General features: G+C 44.4%; 1 protein-coding gene across 1 annotated transcript in view; it reads left to right on the forward strand.

The window, feature by feature from the left end:
- Positions 1-2438: 2438 nt before the first annotated feature.
- Positions 2439-19285, forward strand: part of CRISP2 (cysteine rich secretory protein 2) — a 39593-nt gene continuing 22746 nt past the window's right edge. The window contains exons 1-7 of the mRNA XM_054383384.1: positions 2439-2613; positions 5600-5661; positions 7095-7214; positions 7711-7798; positions 11392-11537; positions 14318-14412; positions 15977-16065. Coding sequence (XP_054239359.1) covers positions 2439-2613; positions 5600-5661; positions 7095-7214; positions 7711-7798; positions 11392-11537; positions 14318-14412; positions 15977-16065 — 775 coding nt within the window. The remainder of the gene's footprint in view (positions 2614-5599; positions 5662-7094; positions 7215-7710; positions 7799-11391; positions 11538-14317; positions 14413-15976; positions 16066-19285) is intronic.

Consider the following 19285-nt stretch of genomic DNA (forward strand, 5'->3'; position numbering starts at 1 on the left):
TTAGTAATGGTTGTAATGAGTATGTAGGAACATTTGCTTATTCTTCTAACAATTGGAGGTTCCCACTGTAATTAATTAAACTGCCATATCTGTTGACAAGTAAAACAAGTCTCATTTGGTGCTTTTCCTGTGTAAATAATGTACAAATCACACAACCTTAGAACAGTCCTGGTTGTACAGAACCTCTGAAGCTTATCTGGCCTAACCTCATGGCCAATGCCTTGCCAAAATGAAAGTTAGATTGGGTTGCTCAGCACCTATCCCAGTTTTGAGAGTCTCCGAGCATGCAAAACCTTCCACCTCACTAATCAATTTGCTTCAGTGCTTAACAAGGCTGTAAAAGTTCTTTTTGTTTAGGTCTAGTCAGGGTTGTAATATGTAGCACTTTACCTCATGTCTGTGCTGCAAAAGAGTCCATCTCTGCTTTCTCCTTTCTGTCACACTGGCACTTCACTAGTCTTCCTCCAGTTGGTTAATGCCTTTCTTGTACTGAAGACTCCAAATTTGGACAAAATAGAGCAGATGCAGTTCTGAAAGTGCTGGAAAGGTGGATATGTGCACTGTTCTCAGTATCCTCACAACATATAGAATCATAGAGTTATTTGGGTTGGGAAAAAAACCCTCTAAAGATCATCTAGTCCAAACCTACTGCAGTGAGCAGGAACATTTTCAACTAGATCAGGTTGCTCAGAGTCCAGTTCAAGCTGATGTGCAATGTTCCCAGGGACACTGCATCTACTGTCTCCCTGGGCAACATGTTCTAGTGCTTCACTACCCTCACTGTAAAAAGTTTCTTCTTTGTATGCAGCCTAAATCCCTCCTCTTTTACTTTGAAACCTTGATCTCTTGCTAATGTAGTAGCGCTAATGTAGTACCTGTGCAAGGGAGCACTATTCACCCCTGTGCAACTTGCCATGTAACCACCAACCCTTAAGAGTTTTTGTTAGGGTTTCTTTCTAGACAGTTGGACTCCCCTAAATGTTCACTTTCTGTTAGATCACTTCTTCAGCTGAACAGCAGCCTTATTTTCCATCATTTTGAATGCCCTCTGCAGTTTGCTGTCAACCCCAGAGTTGCTGACAATGTGTGCCTTCCCATATCAGTATCACACCACTATCATCTTCTCTGGTAGAATCCATATAAATGGTTCACCAGGAAATGAAAAGCAAAAGAATGGTCTGAGTGCACACTTTGAAAGGGCCAAGCATAAGAGAGGGGTGACTATGAAGAAGGAGAACACAAATAGAAAAAACAGAACAAAACAAAACCATCATTTTATATAAAAGAAAACAATGACAGCAATTGCTTGAAACTGAATGTGCATAGGAACAGTCAATGTGCACATAAATACTCTTCTGATCTGGCAGGATTTCTACTTACTCTCCTCTTACCCTATTTACCTGTGTCCTGGTTTTGGTTGGGATGGAGTTAATTTTCTTCTTGGCAGCTGATGCAATGCTGTGTTTTGGATTTAGGATGAGAGAAATGTTGATAACACACCCATGCTCTGATACTGAGATGTTGTACAAGATGCTGGGAAGCTGCATGGCCAGGGCAACTGACTTGAACTACACCAAGGATATTCCATTCCATGCCATAGAACATCATGCTCAGTGTGTAAACTGGGGGGAGTTAGCCTGGGAAGGCCACTTGCTGCTCAGGGACTAGCTGGCATGGGTCAATGGGTGGTGAGCAGTTGCACTGAGCATTGCTTGTCTATCATGGGTTCTCTGTCTCTTCTTGTTATCTCCCTTTTCATTATTATTTTATTAGTTATTACAATTATGATTATTATATTTATCATTTAATTTCAGTTGTTCAACTGGTTTTATCTCAACACACAAGTTTCATTTGATTATTTTCCAGTTAGTTTCATTATTGTCCAGTTCTCCTCCCCATCCCAGCCTGGGATGTGGCTGTGTGGTGCTTAGATGCCAGCTGGGGTTAAACCAGGACAAATTGGAAATGCAGGAGCAAATATGTGCTTTAATGTTAGTGCACACAATAATCTTTAAATCTTTATCCAACGCTTGCTAAAAGCATCAAGCACAGAAATACCCTTGTCTCCTTCTTTGAGTTTTATATTGCAGGATTGATATAAAGAAGCCATAGCATGGCCAGGAACTTGGTCCAAGATTTTTCTGCCCCAAAAGAACAACCAATAGGTAAGATTTCATCTTGGTTACAACAATGTTAATCTGGAGACACCTTAGTAGCCAGCTGAGTTTATTTGCATTGCTGGAGATTAAGATCAAGTCTTACTACAACTGGATGTGTCAATCATTAGCAGAGAGCCATGTACCTGGCACTCTCACTGACTGCAAATTTCCCATGTAAGGAGTATTTCAGAGTGTTCAATCACTTCCAATGCAAAAAAAAAAAAAAAAAAGGAAACAAAATTGGAGCATAAGCAAACAACCTCCCTCTTGGAGGAATGAATGCACAGTTCTACCTGGTCACCATTTGAATTATACAATACCTGTGACACTCTGTCATCTTGGCCTATCAGGAAACAGAAGACCTATAAAGCACCCTCTGACAAAGAGCTCCACTCAATTCCACAGCCACCTGAAGAAGGACAGAAGAAACTCCCAATCTTCCTGGAAACAACAGGTAGGCTTCAGATTGCTATGTTTGTTTAAAGTATTGCAGCTTTCTTCATGTATTCAAATGCAACCCGTTGTCACAAGACCTGTTGAACAGGACAGTCACAGACAGAGGATTTTACTCCTTGAAAAGAAAAAAAAAATAAGGATAGTAGCTCAGTGTATCCTGCTGCTATGTGTAGCTGTCACCATTTCTTTTCAGAGTTGGGAAATTACCACCCTGTGCAACTCTACCACTTTTTTACAAGGTGGCTGCTAAGTAGGACTTCGTGCAATGATGCCATGCAAGTGAAGTGACAGCCTGTACTGTTCCATTTCAAGTCTGTTTTAAGGATGGCAAAAAATGATGGTGTTATTCTGTTGTAAAAGATATTCAGTTGTATGAATTATTTAGGATACACCTTGTCTGGGTTTGGTTTTATTTTTTTTTAGGAGGAGGGATGGAGAAAACATATTCATGCAAGTTTGCTAAACTCCAAAAAAAAAAGGGGGGGGGGATGTTAAAGCCCTATCTTTCAGTGGCAGATCCCTGTACACAGATGGAGTTGAAGGAAAGTCAGTAAGACTTGGCACACATCCTGATTTATGTTTGATTGAGGGGGAACAGGGGAGGGGGATAGAGCGACTGATTTTAGGACCAGTGCCTAGAAATTAATGCAGAGCAATTAAATTTACATCTCATAAACTGTAAGCATTTGGTTAAAATCGGTGGGATTGCCAGAAGTATGTTAATATCTCAGAGCAGGAAACCCACTGGGTCTTAAAAAGCATTCCAAGAGCATTTTGAAACTTGTACCGTGTATTAAATTACCAATTACATTTAATTGTAACTTAATTCACAGAAAATATTGCAGTGAATGAATACTTTGCCTACGTCTCTAAGTTAGCTGCCTCAGTTTGATTTGCAAAATAGAAAGCTTCACAGTTTCCATGAGGAATTGTTCTGCCTTTGAAACAGAGAGTTTGGGGGTTGTATATTGTAGGTGCAAAAAGGGTTGTGTTCTATCTGCATATCATCACACTTTACACTCAAGAGCCATATATTTTCTTGCAACTTGGATGCAGCCAAAAATAATCTCCAACCTCTGCTTACTTTCTAGCTAGAAATTAAGTGAAAAGAATAAATTTTCATGTTGTTGGGAGTATAATATTATTGCTGAGTGCCTAGGTCATATGCACTGCAAAGTTTTGTAATGGTTCTGAGAGACAATTAACTTTCATAAGTTAATATGAAAGACATTCTGTGATCCTAAAGCACTTCAGAGAGGTGTAGGTGGTGTCAAAATTAAACGTATGTGACATGAGACAATAATAAGAAGGGGTTGCCCAGGGAGGTTGTGGATGCCCCCTCCCTGGAGGTGTTGAAGACCAGGTTGGACAAGGCCTTGACACTCAGCTTGGTCTAGTGGAAGGTGTCCCTGCCCATGGCAGGGGGGTTGGAACTAGATGATCTTTGAGGTCCCTTCCAACCCAAACCATTCTATGATTCTATTAACTCCATGGCTTATGCTTTTAATTAGTGGCACGTTTTCCCCTGGATAAAGCAGATTTTTCCTCAGCTAAAAGTACTTGCAATAAGCCACACTGTTTCAAAGACCATGAGAGTTTAATTGTCCAAAGGTGGCCAGTCTGTACAGGTTTTTTTTTGGCCTCTGAACTTCAGCTGCCCATAGTCACAGTCCACTATTGACAGGCTTTGCTCTCAGCAGAGCTGAAGCAGCAACCCTGCCTACAGGCTGGGGACTGTGGACCACCTCCAGTGCAATGCAAGCAAGCTGCTGAGGGAAATGGACCTTGATGTACCCTTTGGAAAAGGGTAGTTTTACTTACCCATATGTTCTCCACAAGCCAGAGCACCTTGTGTTTTCTATCAACTGGTTGCCTCAAGGTAAAGGAGCTTAGCTGGATATGAAATATCAGCAAACCCTACTGGCATTTCCCTAAGAGTAAATTAAAGCTAAACCCAGCAGCCCCTCAAAACCCAAATAAGAAGTTAACAACACATCTCTGTGGTAACATGCCCATAAATTCCTTTCAAGTGGAGGGCTGGGACAAATGCCAGAATAAGTAAATCCCACTCTAGTCACCTGCTTGCCTGCCCAAGGTAGATAGGCAGAAAAAAAATCTGAGTGTACCTCCTATGCCTGATTGGAATCAGTCACTTGAACTTTGAAGTGACCTGCATTACCTCCTGGATCACTGCAGTGGGGTGGGGTGGTGTTTTGAGCCTCCTAAGCAAGTAGAGCCTTGGAGTCCAAGGTCTTCTTCTCCAGTTACAGAAGGCTCTCCTTTGTCATTGCCATTCCACTCTATCTGTAATATAAAAAGAGTTGTCTTCAAAAAAAAAACAAAAAAAAAAACAACAAAAAGCTTTCTGAAATTCTTCCCCAGGAAGCCAGTCCTGGTCCATTTCTCATTCAGCTTGTTTTGCCCCAGCTCCTGAGCAAGACTTCACAGTGCTGATCACTAAGTCAGGGATTTAAATCCTGCCTCAGACACTGAAGTGCAGGGGTATGCACATGGTCTGTGTCTGATTCTCCTTCCAGCCAATGCAATCCAGTCAAAGTAGGCAACAGGGAGTAGGAGAAGCTTCAGATTAACACAGACACAGCAGTAAGCTAAAAGCAGCATCACACCCTGGCTGTTCCCCAATGTGGCAATGAGCAGAAGGCTTCCTACAGGAAGGGAATCATGAATGTGCTCCTGTAGTGTGAACTCAGGTGAAATTATTCAGCCAGGATTACAGCAGGAAGTATGACACCTACAAAGCAGTTGATTCACAGAAATTTCAAAACCCAGAGAGGGAATGAATTTTCATTTTTTATTTGTAAAAATAGAAGAGGAGGAAAGAAAGAAAGGGAAAAAAAAAAAAAAACCAAAAAAAAAACGAAACACAAACCCCCACACATTATTTGGCAACTTGAGAAAAAGCCTTGAGATACAGAGGAGAAAGATGTAAAAAATAAACAAAATCCTCATTTTCCCCTTTTCAGAGATGATTCTGCCTGTGGTGTTCCTGTGTCTCACAGCTGTGCTGCCTCCATCCACTGGACAGGTAGGATCCACACTTTGTACTCACAAAATCTGGATGGGACCTGAGGCAGTTGTGGTCTGACTGAGTATGTCTTTGCTATGCACATCGGTCATATGTAGAAAGAGTCTGATTAAATACCTAGGATCCAGAAGCCTTTTATTCCTGAAGTCTGTTTAGTTTCAAAGCAGCACAGCAGTTCCACACTTGCCAAATAAACCACCTATAGACTCCAGGTTGCTTGTGATTTGGATCAGATTCTATTTCCCAAAAGCCCCCATACTCAGATCCAGTCATCTGGATCTCCCAAGGATCCAGTGCTCTTCCTCTTAATTCCCCACAGTTTTACAGGCAGCAATTACCTAACTCAATCCCTTTCTTGTCCTACAGGTCCCGCCCTATGTGCCTCTCCCTGTGTTCCCAATCACAGAATCACAGAGGCACCCAGGTTGGAAAAGACCTCCAAGCTCATCAAGTCCAACTATCATCTCAACATTATCACTCATTTCCCTCCACAGCTAAATGAACTAACATACTCAACCTGGTCTAGAGTTGAGGTGTCCCTGCCCATGGCAAGGTGGTTGGAACTAGATGATCCTTGAGGTCTCTTCCAACCCTGACAATTCTGTGATTCTATAACACACACTCAGAGTAACTCCTCCCAGCCCATACCTGGTCTGAAGTTTGCCACTTCTGCTTCAGAAACACTAATATGACAGCAATGTGTCCTGGTGGCCAAGAAGGCCAAGGGGATCCTGGGGTGCATTTAGAGCAGTGTGGCCAGCAGAGCCAGGGAGGTTCTCCTCCCCCTCCACTTTGCCCTGGTGAGGCCTCACCTGGAATATTGCATCCAGTTTTGGGCTCCCCAGTTCAAGAGGGCAGGGATCTGCTGGAGAGAGTCCAACTGAGGGCTACAGGGATGATTAAGGTACTGGAGCACTGCCCTGTGAGGAGAGGCTGAGAGCCCTGGTCTGGAGAAGAGAAGACTGAGTGTTCATAAATATCTGAGGGCTGAGGGTCAAGAGGGAGGGGACAGGCTCTGCTCACTTGCACCCTGGGATAGGACAAGGGGCAATGGATATAAACTACAGCACAGGAGGTTCCACCTCAACATGAGGAAGAACTTCTTCACTGTGAGGGACACAGAGCACTGGAACAGGCTCCCCAGAGAGGTTGTGGAGTCTCTTTCACTGGAGCCTTTCAAGACCCATCTGGATGCATTCCTGTGTGACCTGTGCTGGATTCTATGGCCCTGCTCTATCAGTGGGGTTGGACTTGATCTTCAGAGGTCCCTTTCAACCTCTAACATCCTGTGTGTGTGATCCTTGCTTCATGTCAGTATTTTAGTATTTTAAATTATTCTTAACAAGGATTCAGGACTTAGTTACATTCAAATTTTAAAAATAAATAAATAAATAAATAAATAATGGATATATAAACTTGGTCTTTCAATTTAGGAACCTGAAGGTTTTGCTGCTCTGTCAACTAGCAGAGCAGATCAGAAAAAGTTGATTGTTGACAAACATAACGACCTCAGGAGAGGAGTAAAACCAACTGCCAGCAATATGCTGAAGATGGTAAGTTGCCTGCTGTAGATCTATTGTTAATGAATAATAGACTGTATTAGAGATACAGGACTGAGTGCAAGGTCTCATTATTTTATTCAGCCATAAATGCCTCCTCCAGACCTTTCCTAAGTATTGAGAATGGATGGCACCAAGCGAAGCATAAAGCTGTGCAGATGGGGAAAAAACCAAAAAAGTCTGGAAAATTTTGTGGTGTATGAGCAATAATGTGTGTGTCTGTGGGAGGAAAAAGAAAAAGAAAAGGAGGAGCCATGGCATTGTTCATTTCTTTTTGATTAATTCCTCATCACACTTCAGACTTTCTGTTCTCCTGGGTGCAGAGTAACTTTGTTGCTACCCTCCTTATCTCCCCAAAAAGGGGGAGAAAGGGATTTTGTCTACAATATTACTTTAATTTAAAGTGTAACTTCCAAATGTTGTTCCTTCATGAGGGCTTATTATTTGGTACATGGCTGAAAGACTAATACTGTCTTCTTCTCTCATTAAGGAATGGTCTCCTGCAGCTGCACACAATGCCCAAAACTGGGCTAATCGATGTGCTTTAAGTCACAGTCCTGCTGACATGAGGAAAACCAGTAAGTGAAAAAGACTGATGTCATAAATGTTATTGATGTGGCCACTTTGGGTTTGTGTTTGGTTGGGTTTGGTTTGGTTTGGTTGGGTTTGGTTTGGTTTGGTTTGGTTTGGTTTGGTTTGGTTTGGTTTGGTGGGGATTTTTTTGAGATGTCACTTATATTCCATGTGATTTTATTGGTGCATGGGACAAAGGCAAGATTCTAGAAGTAAATCTCTTCAGTAAGCAAGAGAAAAGATCGATCCCATTCTCATTCCACTTGCATCAGTTTTTACTTAGGCATAGCCCATTTTCATCCGTAGGTGGGTAAAATTATAGTGAGAAATCATTCTCCCAACATGACCATCAGAAGGGTGGAGAGAGACTGTTTACAAAGGCCTGCAGAGACAGGACAAGGGGCAATGGCTTTGAACTAGAGCAGAGCAGATTTAGATTGGATATTAAGAACAAGTTCTTTACTATGAGCGTAGTGGAACACTGGAACAGGTTGCCCAGGGAGGTGGCTGGGGCCCCAGCCCTGGAGGTATTTAAGGTGAGATTTGACAGGGCTCTGGGCAATCTGATTTAGTTGAGGATGCCCCTGCTGACTGCAGAGGGGGTTGGACTGGATGACCTCTGGAGGACCCTTCCAACCCAGACCATTCCATGATCCTATGATTCTAACCTGCACTTGGTTCAGTGCAGAAATCAGCTTACCAGTGCTGACTGAACCTGACTGGTGCTAAGAATAATTTCTAAGCCAAGACTCATAGTTTTTAAGTTCTCTGGCAACTTGCAGCTTGTAGCTATCTTAGAGGCTGATACAATCACATCATGGCTGGATGAATGTGAGCCAGTCTGTGCCCAGGTGGCCAAGAAGGCCAACACCATCCTGACCTGGATCTGGAATAGTATGGTCAGCAGCAGCAGGGAAGGGATTGTCCCCCTGTACTTGGCACTGGTGAGGCCACACCTTGAATACGGGGTTCAGTTTTGGGGTCTTCACTACAAGAAGGACAATGAGGGGCTGGAGTGGGTCCAGAGAAGGGTAACGAAGGAGTTGAAGGGTCTAGGGAACAAGTCTTGTGAGAAGCTGAGGGAACTGTGGTTATTCAGCCTAGAGAAAAGGAGGCTGAAGGGAGGCCTTCTGGTTCTCTGCAACTCTGTAAAGGGTAACAAGAAATAGGACAAGAGAAAATGGCCTCACATTGCTCCAGAGAAGGTTGAGGTTGGACACCAGAAGAAACTTCTTGACTGAAAGGGCTCTCAAACACTGCAACAGGCTCCCCAGGGATGTGGTTGAATCCACATCCCTGGAGATGTTTAAAAGATGCAGATGTGGTGCCGAGGGACATGGTTTAGCACCAGACTTGCCTGAGTTAGGTAATGGTTGGACCCAATGATCATAAAGGTCTTTTCCAACCAAAACAATCTATCACTCATTGGCTATTGAAGCTACAGCAATACTGTGTTAAAAATAGCCATGAACAGTGCCCAGTGTGGTGTTGACCGACTTCTGTCTTTGTTGTGTGTGAGAGGTGACCTATCCTCCAGTCTCTACACATTTTGCCTAAAAGCTAAATCCTCTGGTTCTTGCCAAGGTGAATCCCACATGAGAACTAACAGATATGCAGTAGGGTTGAGCCTGAATAAAGAGAGTACATGGAGGCACAGCAGACACCTTCTGGTGTGTCAGAAGTAAGATTTGATTTGTTGGATTTTTCCAGGATTCACAGATTCATAGAATGGGTTGGGTTGGAAGGAACCTTGATCCTCTAGTTCCAACCCTCCTGCCATGGGCAGGGACATCTTCCACTAGCCCAGGCTGCTTAAGGCCTCATCCAGCCTGACCTTGAACACCCTTAGTGAGGCAGCATCCACAGCCTCCCTGGGCAACCTCTTCCAATGTCTCACCATCCTCACTGTAGTAATACCTGGTGTAAGATCAGCTAAGAGCTGATCTGGGGGGACATGTATATAACATATTACAGGTTGGACTTGATGATCTCAAAGGTCTTTTCCCACCTGGTTAATTCTGTGATTCTGTAAATCTACCCTCCTCAAGCTTCAATCCATTCCTTCTCATCCTATCACTACAAGCCCTTCCTACAAGAATGTAGGCTCCTTTCAGGTACTGGCAAGCCACTATAAGATCTCTCCAGAGCTTTCTTTACTCCAGGCTAATAGCCCCAGCTCTCACTTCACAGAATCACAGAATTAATCAGGTTGGGAAGGACCTCTGAGATCATCAAGTCCAATCTATTCCCCAACACCATCTAATCAACTAAACCACGGCAGTAAGTGCCACATCCAGTCTGTTTTTTAAACACTTCCAGGGATGGTGGCTCCACCACCTCCCTGGCCAGTACATTCCAATGGCCAATCACTCCTCCCTTGAAGAAGTTATTTTTTGCTAACATTCAGCCTAAACCTCCCCTGGTGCAGCTTGAGGCTGTCCCCCCTTGTTCTGTCACTGCTTCCCTGGGAGAAGAGATCAGCCCTCACCTGGCTACAACCTCCTTTCAGGTAGCTATAGAGAGCACTAAGGTCTGCCCCTGAGCTATGATCTGGGTCATGATTAGCTTGCTAACTCAAACAGAAAAGTTAGTCATAAATGCACTGTGCACATGTGCAGGTGTGTCTACAGACATAGAGAAGTCCTATCAACAGCCTACACCACAACTCACACAGGCTGGCCACACTGCTAAGTGCTCAGCTGGCAGCTTATTGATAGAGGGTGATGCCACTGCACTGGACCAAAAAAACCAACAAGCTGATGTACCATCAGGGATGAGAATTACTGTGGAAATCATACCTCCTTTTGCTGTCTTTTTCCCACATCACACAGGATCACACACACAGGATGTTAGAGGTTGGAAGAGACCTCTGAAGATCATCAAGTCCAACCCCCCTGCCAGAGCAGGACCATAGAATCTAGTGCAGGTCACACAGGAAGACATCCAGATGGGTCTTGAAAGTCTCCAGAGAAGGAGACTCCACAACCTCTCTGGGCAGCCTGTTCCAGTGCTCTGTGACCCTCACAGTGAAGTTCTTCCTCATGTTGAGGTGGAACCTCCTGTGCTGTAGTTTATATCCACTGCCCCTTGTCCTATCCCAGGGTGCAAGTGAGCAGAGCCTGTCCCTTCCCTCTTGACACCCAGTCCTCAGATATTTATGAACACTTATTAAATCCCCTCTCATTCTTCTCTTCTCCAGACCAGGGCTCTCAGCCTCTCCTCACAGGGCAGTGCTCAAGTGCCTTAAATCATCCTTGTAGCCCTCAGTTGGACTCTCTCCAGCAAATCCCTGTCCCTCTTGAACTGGGGAGCCCAAAACTGGATGCAATATTCCAGGTGAGGCCTCCAGGGCAGAGCGGAGGGGGAGGAGAACCTCCCTGGCTCTGCTGGCCACACTGCTCTAAATGCACCCCAGGATCCCCTTGGCCTTCTTGGCCACCAGGACACATTGCTGTCCTATGGAGAACTTCTTATCCACCAGCACTCCCAGGTCCTTGCCCACAGGGCTGCTCTCTAGCAGATCACCTCCTGTACTGGTGCAGTTTAATATTCCACAGGAGTGTCTTCAGTGCATTTCTCAGTACCTTTCTCCTTTCAGCTGTCAGATGTGGTGAAAATCTCTTCATGTCAACTGCCCCATTGCCATGGTCAGATGTTATACAGTCCTGGTATGATGAGGTGAAAGATTTCGAATATGGAACTGGAGAAAAAACCCCAGGTGCTGTGTTTGGCCATTACACTCAGGTAGATGCAATTTTTTTTTCTTCCTATTTCAGGATGAATAAATGAATATCTCCATGTTAGCAAAGCAACTTTGCCCTTTAGTTATCTTCACAGGGAATAAGTACAGTGGAGGTATTCTGACAAAACGAGATGAGAACTTGCAAAGTGACAGAATGAAAGTGACAATAACAGGTGAAATATCTTCATGGATTAAAGCTACTGGTATTTCAAAACTTCAGGGAGAAGCAAAGGGAAGAAACCTATTTGTTTAGCACCTAAAATTTGGCTTAGATGATGAACATCTGAAAATTGTTCAGCCACTGGAAGAATAGAGAGGAACTCTAAATAGCTTTGATGCAGCCTAGGTTGTAGAGACTGAAGGAGAGGAATTAATCACTTTTGAGCTTAAAACAACCTATTCTGTTCACCTGCACAAGGCACAGGACACAACATTTTATATGAGTCTTCCTTCTTCTTCCTTAGTTTTAACTGAATGAAAACATATGCAACTGAGACAGTTTAATTCAAAAGTTATGTATATATGTGTGATAAATTATTATCATAATTAACTCCCTCTACCCTGCCCTGGTGAGACCACCTGGAATATCATATCCAGTTTTGGGCTCCCCAGTTCAAGAGAGACAAGGATATTACTGCAAAGAGTCCAACAGAGGGACACAAGGATGAGGAAGGGATTTGAACATCTCTGCCATGAAGGAAGACTGAGACACCTGGGGCTGAGTGCTGAGAAGAGAAGGCTAAGGAGGGAATCTTATTAATGCCTATAAATATCTGAGAGGTGGGTGTCAGGAAGAAAGTGCCTGTTTCTTTTTGGTGGTGCCCAGCAATAAGACAAGGAACAATGGATGTAAGCTGAAACACAGGTGGTTCCACCTCAACATGAGGAGAAACTTCTTTACTGGGAGGGTGATGGAGCACTGGAACAGGCCACCCAGAAAAGTTATGGAGGCTCCTTCTCTGGAGACTTTCAAGATGCCATCCAGAGGGACCTGGACAGGCTGGAGAGGTGGGCCCATGACAACCTCATGAGGTTCAGTAAGACCAAATGCAAGGTCCTGCATCTGAGTCGAGGTAATCCAAAGCATCAATATAGGCTGGGCAGGGCCTGGCTGGAGAGCAGCCCTGAAGAAAGGGACATGGGGGTGCTGGTAGATGAGAAGCTCAACATGAGCCAGCAGTGAGCACTTGCAGCCCAGAAAGCCAACCAGAGCCTGGGCTGCAGCAAGAGAAGTGTGGCCAGCAGGGCCAGGGAGGGGATTCTCCCCCTCTGCTCAGCTCTGGTGAGACCCCACCTGGAGTACTGCATCCAGTTCTGGAGCCTCTACTACAAAAAAGATCTGGAGGTGTTGGAATGTGTCCAGAGAAGGGCCACGAGGGGTGATCAGGGGGCTGGAGCTCCTCTCCTATGAGGAGAGACTGAGAGAATCAGGGTTGTTCAGTCTGGAGAACAGAAGGCTCCAAGGAGACCTTCTTGTGGCCTTCCAGTATCTGAAGGGGGCTACAAGAAAGCTGGGGAGGGACTTTTTAGGATATCAGGGAGTGACAGGACTGTGGGGAATAAACAGAAATGTGTAGATTCAGATTGGATGTTAGGAAGAAGTTCTTCCCCATGAGGGTGGTGAGACACTGGCACAGGTTGTCCAGAGAGGTGGTGGCAGCCTCATCCCTGGAGGTTTCTAAGGCCAGGCTGGATGTGGCTCTGGGCAACCTGATCTAGTGTGAGCTGTCCCTGCCAATGACAGCAGGGTTGGAACTGGATGATCCTTGAGGTCCCTTCCAACCCTGACAATTCTATGAGTCTATGATTCTAAGACCTGTCTGAGTGCATTCCTGTGTGACCTGCCCTAGGTGATCCTGCTTTGGCAGGGGTATTTGGACTAAATAATCTCTGGAGGTCCTTTCCAACCCCTAAAATTCCATGATTCTATGATTCTATATCCTAAATGTTCTTTGGTTCAGAGGTGACAGCAGGGTGGGAAAAAAAATCTTTTTCCTGAAAGGAGGGACTTAACATTTTACAATAAATAAATAAATAAATAAATAAATAAAGTGACCTTAGTTGCCAATGCTCTCCATGGATCAACAATGTGCTCTGGTGGCCAAGAGAGCCAATGGGATCCTGGGATGTATCAACAAATGTGTCCAGCAGGTCTAGGGAAGTTCTTCTACCTCTCTACTCTGCCCTGCTGAGACCACACCTGCAATACTGTGTCCAGTTTTGGGCTCCCCAGTTCAAGACAGAGACCTGCTGGAGAGAGTCCAAGGGAGAACCAGGAGGATGATTAGGGGAGTTGAGCATCTCCCCTATGAAGAGAGACTGAGAGCCCTGGGGCTGTTTAGTCTGGAGAAGAGAAGACTGAGAGGGGATCTGATCAATGTCTATCAATAGCTGAGGGGTGGGTGTCAGGAGGAGGGGGCCAGGCTCTTTTGGGTGGTTCACAGTGATAAGACAAGGAACAATGGGTTCAAAATAGAACATAGAAGACTTCAGCTCAGCATGAGGAGAAACTTCTCTACAGTGAGGGTGACAGAGCACTGGAACAGGCTGCCCAGGGGGTTGTGGAGTCTCCTTCTCTGGAGGCTTTCAAACCCCATCTGGATGCATTCCTGTGATCCCTAAGTGATGCTGCTCTGGCAGGGGGGTTGGACTTGATGATCTCTTGAGGTCCCTTCCAACCTCTGATATACTGTGAGACTGTAAGACTGTGAATATTGTAGTTATATAGTTTTAAAATGTGGGGGTTTTGTTCATTCTCTCATCATTTTTATTTTACCTCCAGGTGGTTTGGTATGCTTCTTATCTTTTGGGCTGTGGTGTTGCTTCCTGTCCTGCTGGAAAATACAAATACTTCTATGTCTGCCACTACTGCCCTGCGTACGTATTGATTACCTTCTTCTTCTTACATTCTCAAAAATTGGGAGATGGTGAAATTTGGAATAGGGCACATCACCCTGAGCTGAGGAACAGGCCTGAAGACTTTATTAAGAATATGGAAGAAAAAAAAAAAAAACAAAACAGAAACATACTAATCAGAAGAATTGTTCCATAAGCAAAAGTATAGAACACACAAAAATGACTGTGATTTTCAGATTAAATTTCATTTTCCTAAAAAAAAAATCTTAATCTTCATAATAGTAAATCAGAAAGAATTGTTTTCCACATACTGCTTGAAATCTTGGTTTGGAATGGCATATCAATATGTATGATACAGTGAAGATTAATTAATAGCAAAAGTTATTAATTAACAGCAAAAGTTATTAATACTACTGTCAGTAGCCACCAAGATGCTCTATCACTCCCCGTCCTCAGCAAGACAGGAGGAGAAAAAGTTATGTCAGAAGCTCATGGGTCAGGACAAGGACAGGGAGATCACTCACCAGTTGCTGTCATGGGCAAAATTACTTGGAGAAATTAATTTTTTACCAATCAAACAAAGCAGGATGATGAGAAATAAAAACAAATCTACAGCCACCTTCTCCCTATCCCTCCCTTCTTCCCAAGCTCAACCTCATTCCTAGTTTCTCTATCTCCTCCCCCCTGAGCAGTACAGAGGAACAAGGAACAGGTGTCTTAGTCTGTTCGTCACATGTTGTTTCTGTTGCTTCTTCCTCTTCTGCTCCAACATGGAGTCCTACCCCATGGGAGACAGTCCTTAACAAACTGTGATGTGAGTCCTTCATACAGGTTGCAGTTCTTCATGAACTGCTCCAGGATGGCTCCTTTCTGAAGGGTGCAGTCCTTCAGGAACAGACTGCACCAGTGGTGGTTCCCCCACAAGGTCTCAGGTCCTTTCAGGAGCCCACTCCAACACGGTGGGGTCCCTGTGTGCTTTGGGCACATTCATCTTTTCTGCCATGGGCTCCTCCAGGGGCTGCAGGGTGGATGTCTGCTCTGCCATGGAGCTCCATGGGCTGCAAAGGGACACCTGGACTCACCATGGACATTACCATGGATTGCAGATGGATCTCTGCTCCAGCATCTGGGGCACCTCCTTCTCCTCCTTTTTCATTACTCTTTGTGTCTGCAGAGCTGTTTCTCCCCCATTTTCTCCCTCCTCTCTTCTGTTCTCTGTTGTGCAGCAGTTTTTACCTTTTTTTTTTTTTTTTGGAGCTATATTATCACAGAGGTTCTAACACTGCCACTGACTGCCTCAGCTTTGGTCACCAACAGGTCTGACCTGAAGTTGGCTGGACCTGGCTCTGTCTGTAACAGGCAGCTTCTGATGTCTTGTCATAGAAAGGACCCTTGCAAATCCCACCCTTCATCCCACTACTAAAACTTTTCCAGATAAACCCAGCACACACAAAATTAATTCAACCTATAACCTAGACTGAGTGCAAATTAATCTACATTTATGCAAGCATCCCTATCAGTCAGTTTTCTTCTCAGCAATGTTATAGTGACTTTATAACTCATGTTGGTAATGTTGATCTTTCAGGGGGAATCTACTAAGCTCAATTGCAACACCCTACAAAGCAGGAAAACCCTGTGGTGATTGCCCTAAGGCTTGTGAGCGAGGATTATGCAGTAAGTTTTTAAGCATTATAATTGTGACTTAGGTAAAGTTGATGCTTTAAAAAACAAAAAATAAACAAAAAAAAACAAAAATAAACCCCACACAAAACAAAAGAAAAACACAAAGCAAAACAAAACCAAAAAAACTCAGAGTTAGTTTATGCAAATAGAAAGGTTTTCAAATTGTTTGTTCAAGCCAGTACCACTGCTACAGAAACATGGTTCACCATGCCAGGTGATTTACCTAGGTGGAACAGCTTGTGGGGAGAAACCAGACTCTGTGACTGAGAGAGTTGGGGTTATTCAGTCTGGAGAAGAGAAGGATCTGAGGAGACCTTCTTGTGGCCTTTCAGTATCTGAGGGGGGCTACAAGAAAGCTGGGGAAGGACTTTTTTAGGATGTCAGGGAGTGAAAAGACTAGAGGGAATGGAGCAAAACTAGAAGTGGGTAGATTCAGATTGGATGTTAGGAAGAAGTTCTTCCCCATGAGGGTGGTGAGACACTGGAACAGGTTGCCCAGGGAGGTGGTGGAAGCCTCATCCCTGGAGGTGTTTAAGGCCAGTCTGGATGTGGCTCTGAGCAACCTGATGTAGTGTGAGGTGTCCCTGCCCATGGCAGGGGGGTTGGAACTGGATGATCTTTGAGGTCCCTTCCAACCCTGACAGTTCTGTGATTCTGTGATAAGGGTGGGCAAAAGTTAGAGAGTAGTTGGTGTACAGTAGGACACAGATGATACATCCACTTGATGCATCAAGACATTCATAAGGCCTAGATACCATCATGACAGATGACAGTCTCCAGATATCCATATGGAAACTGTCACCAATACTCCTAGTGAGAGAAGATACATTGACTTCCAGTGAGGTCAAATATGTATTTGTATCAATGGCAGCATAGAAATCTGAGCTCTGGATTTCCAACTTTATTCTATGTGCTTTTTCATATCCAGGAGAGACTCTTTCTCACTCTTGTACCTAGGAATTGCCAACAAAGGAGAGGAGTTCTTTGTCTTTTTCACTTCTTCCTCGTTTGAACAGTGGTGGCTGATCCAATAGCAGCAACAACACATTTGATAAGCAAATCTGAGTTTTAAAAATTCCAGCAGAAGATTAAAATGTGTGGGCTCAGTCTCATAATGTGAGACTGAATTTCAAGTTTTTGTTATGGACTCAACTTAATTCTCACTATCAGCTGCAATATAAATGAAAAAAAAATTATAACACCCTGCAAGAGCAGTGAGAAATCTCCTTGAAACAGAAGAATTTTTTACTTGTGCTCAAATGTTTTCTATGCTGCTATGGAATAAGTTGGAAGATGCAAAGAGGGGGGAAAACACTACAGAGACAAGAAATATTGATGCTGTGCATTTCTTATTTATGGTTATTTTTGTGTTTCTTTTTCAGTCAAGTCTTGAAAGTCTGAAGACATTTATTCTGACTGTATTGGCAAAGTCTCCTGGATGTACCCATAGCTTTGTCAAGTTCACTACTCTGATTTCTGCCAATGCAAAACTGAAATAAAATAGTTTCCTTCTTGGACTTCCATTTCCTTAGTGACTTCTCCCACAGATGCATAAGAAGCAATTTCATTTCCTTGTCTCAACCATGGAAAAGCTGTAGGAGGGTGCATATACTCTATTTATATAATGGCCTAGAAGACAGTGGAGATTTTAAGTGAAATTTAGTATTTGGGCACCAGTTATATTTAATGATTAGCTTCTCATGTCTCTCCTTTCCCAAGAAGCATTGTTCAAATGCCTGTGATTCCACAAGTTTCAGCTAACCAAACCTGCCTTACACTGAAAAAAGAACTGTTTGAGAAAAGAGTTTAATCCACAGTCATGGACAGTTAAAGGGGGGGAAGGTCCCTGCACTTGGAAACTTTGCTTTAAAGAACAAGCAGAGGTGTCTTCCAGAATTATTTTTTTTAATATCTGCTTTTGCTCTATCAATTATTAAATTGATTAAATTAAATTATTAAATTACTCTTCACCGACCATTTCATTGTAACTTTCTTTCTTATTGCCATGAAGTCCAGTACACTAAATTTCCACCACTTTTGTGACTTTAAGCATTAGGTCTTGAAGGAAACCTGATTCTTCAGCAGCAAAAGTTCACATGAGAAACTGCAGATTTCCTAGGCAAAACCAGAAGCCAGGCAAACAACTTTTCATCAGCCTTTCTTTCAGACAGAAATGAAGAAGAGGTGATTGGGTACAGTCAGCATGGCTTCACCAAGGGCAAATCCTGCCTGACAAACCTGGTGGCCTTCTATGAACAGGTCCCAACATCAATAGATGAGGGGCGAGCAACTGATGTCATTTACCTGGACCTGAGCAAAGCCTTCCACACTGTCCCACACCACAGCCTGGTCTCCAAACTGGTGACACATGGGTTTGATGGGTGGACCACCAGATGGATAAAGAACTGGCTTGATGGCTGCACCCAAAGAGTGGCTGTCAATGGCTCCATGTCCCAGTGCAGGCCAGGGACAAGTGGAGTCCCTCAGGGCTCAGTCCTGGGACCAGTCTTGTTTAACATCTTTGTTGGTGCCATGGACAGAGGCATTGAGTGCACCCTCAGCAAGTTTGCTGATGACACCAAGCTGTGTGGTGCAGCAGACAGCTGGAGGGAAGGGATCCATCCAGAGGGACCATCCGGACCTGGACAGGCTGCAGAGGTGAGCACAAGCCAACCTCAGGAGGTTCAACAGACCAAGTGCAGGGTCCTGCATCTGGGTCGAGGCAATCCCAAGCACAAATCCAGGCTGGGCAGGCACTGGCTGGAGAGCAGCCCTGAGGAGAGGGACTTGGGGGTGCTGGTGGATGAGAAGCTCAACAGGAGCTGTCAATGTGCACTTGCAGCCCAGAAAGCCAACCAGGGCCTCGGCTGCAGCAAGAGAAGTGTGGCCAGCAGGTCAAGGGAGGTGATTCTCCCCCTCTGCTCAGCTCTGGTGAGACCCCACCTGGAGTACTGTGTCCAGTTCTGGAGCCTCTGTTACAAGAGGGATATGGACATGCTGGAAGGTGTCCAGAGAAGGGCCACCAGGATGAGCAGAGGGCTGGAGCTCCTCTCCTGTGAGGACAGACTGAGAGAGTTGGGGCTGTTCAGTCTGGAGAAGAGAAGGCTCCGAGGTGACCTTCTTGTGGCCTTCCAGTATCTGAAGGGGGCTCCAAGAAAGCTGGGGAGGGACTTTTTAGGCTATCAGGGAGTGATAGGACTTGGGGGAATGG

The sequence above is a fragment of the Indicator indicator genome, chromosome 9 (genome assembly GCF_027791375.1).
Source record: "Indicator indicator isolate 239-I01 chromosome 9, UM_Iind_1.1, whole genome shotgun sequence".
In the NCBI taxonomy this organism is placed as follows: Eukaryota; Metazoa; Chordata; class Aves; order Piciformes; family Indicatoridae; genus Indicator; species Indicator indicator.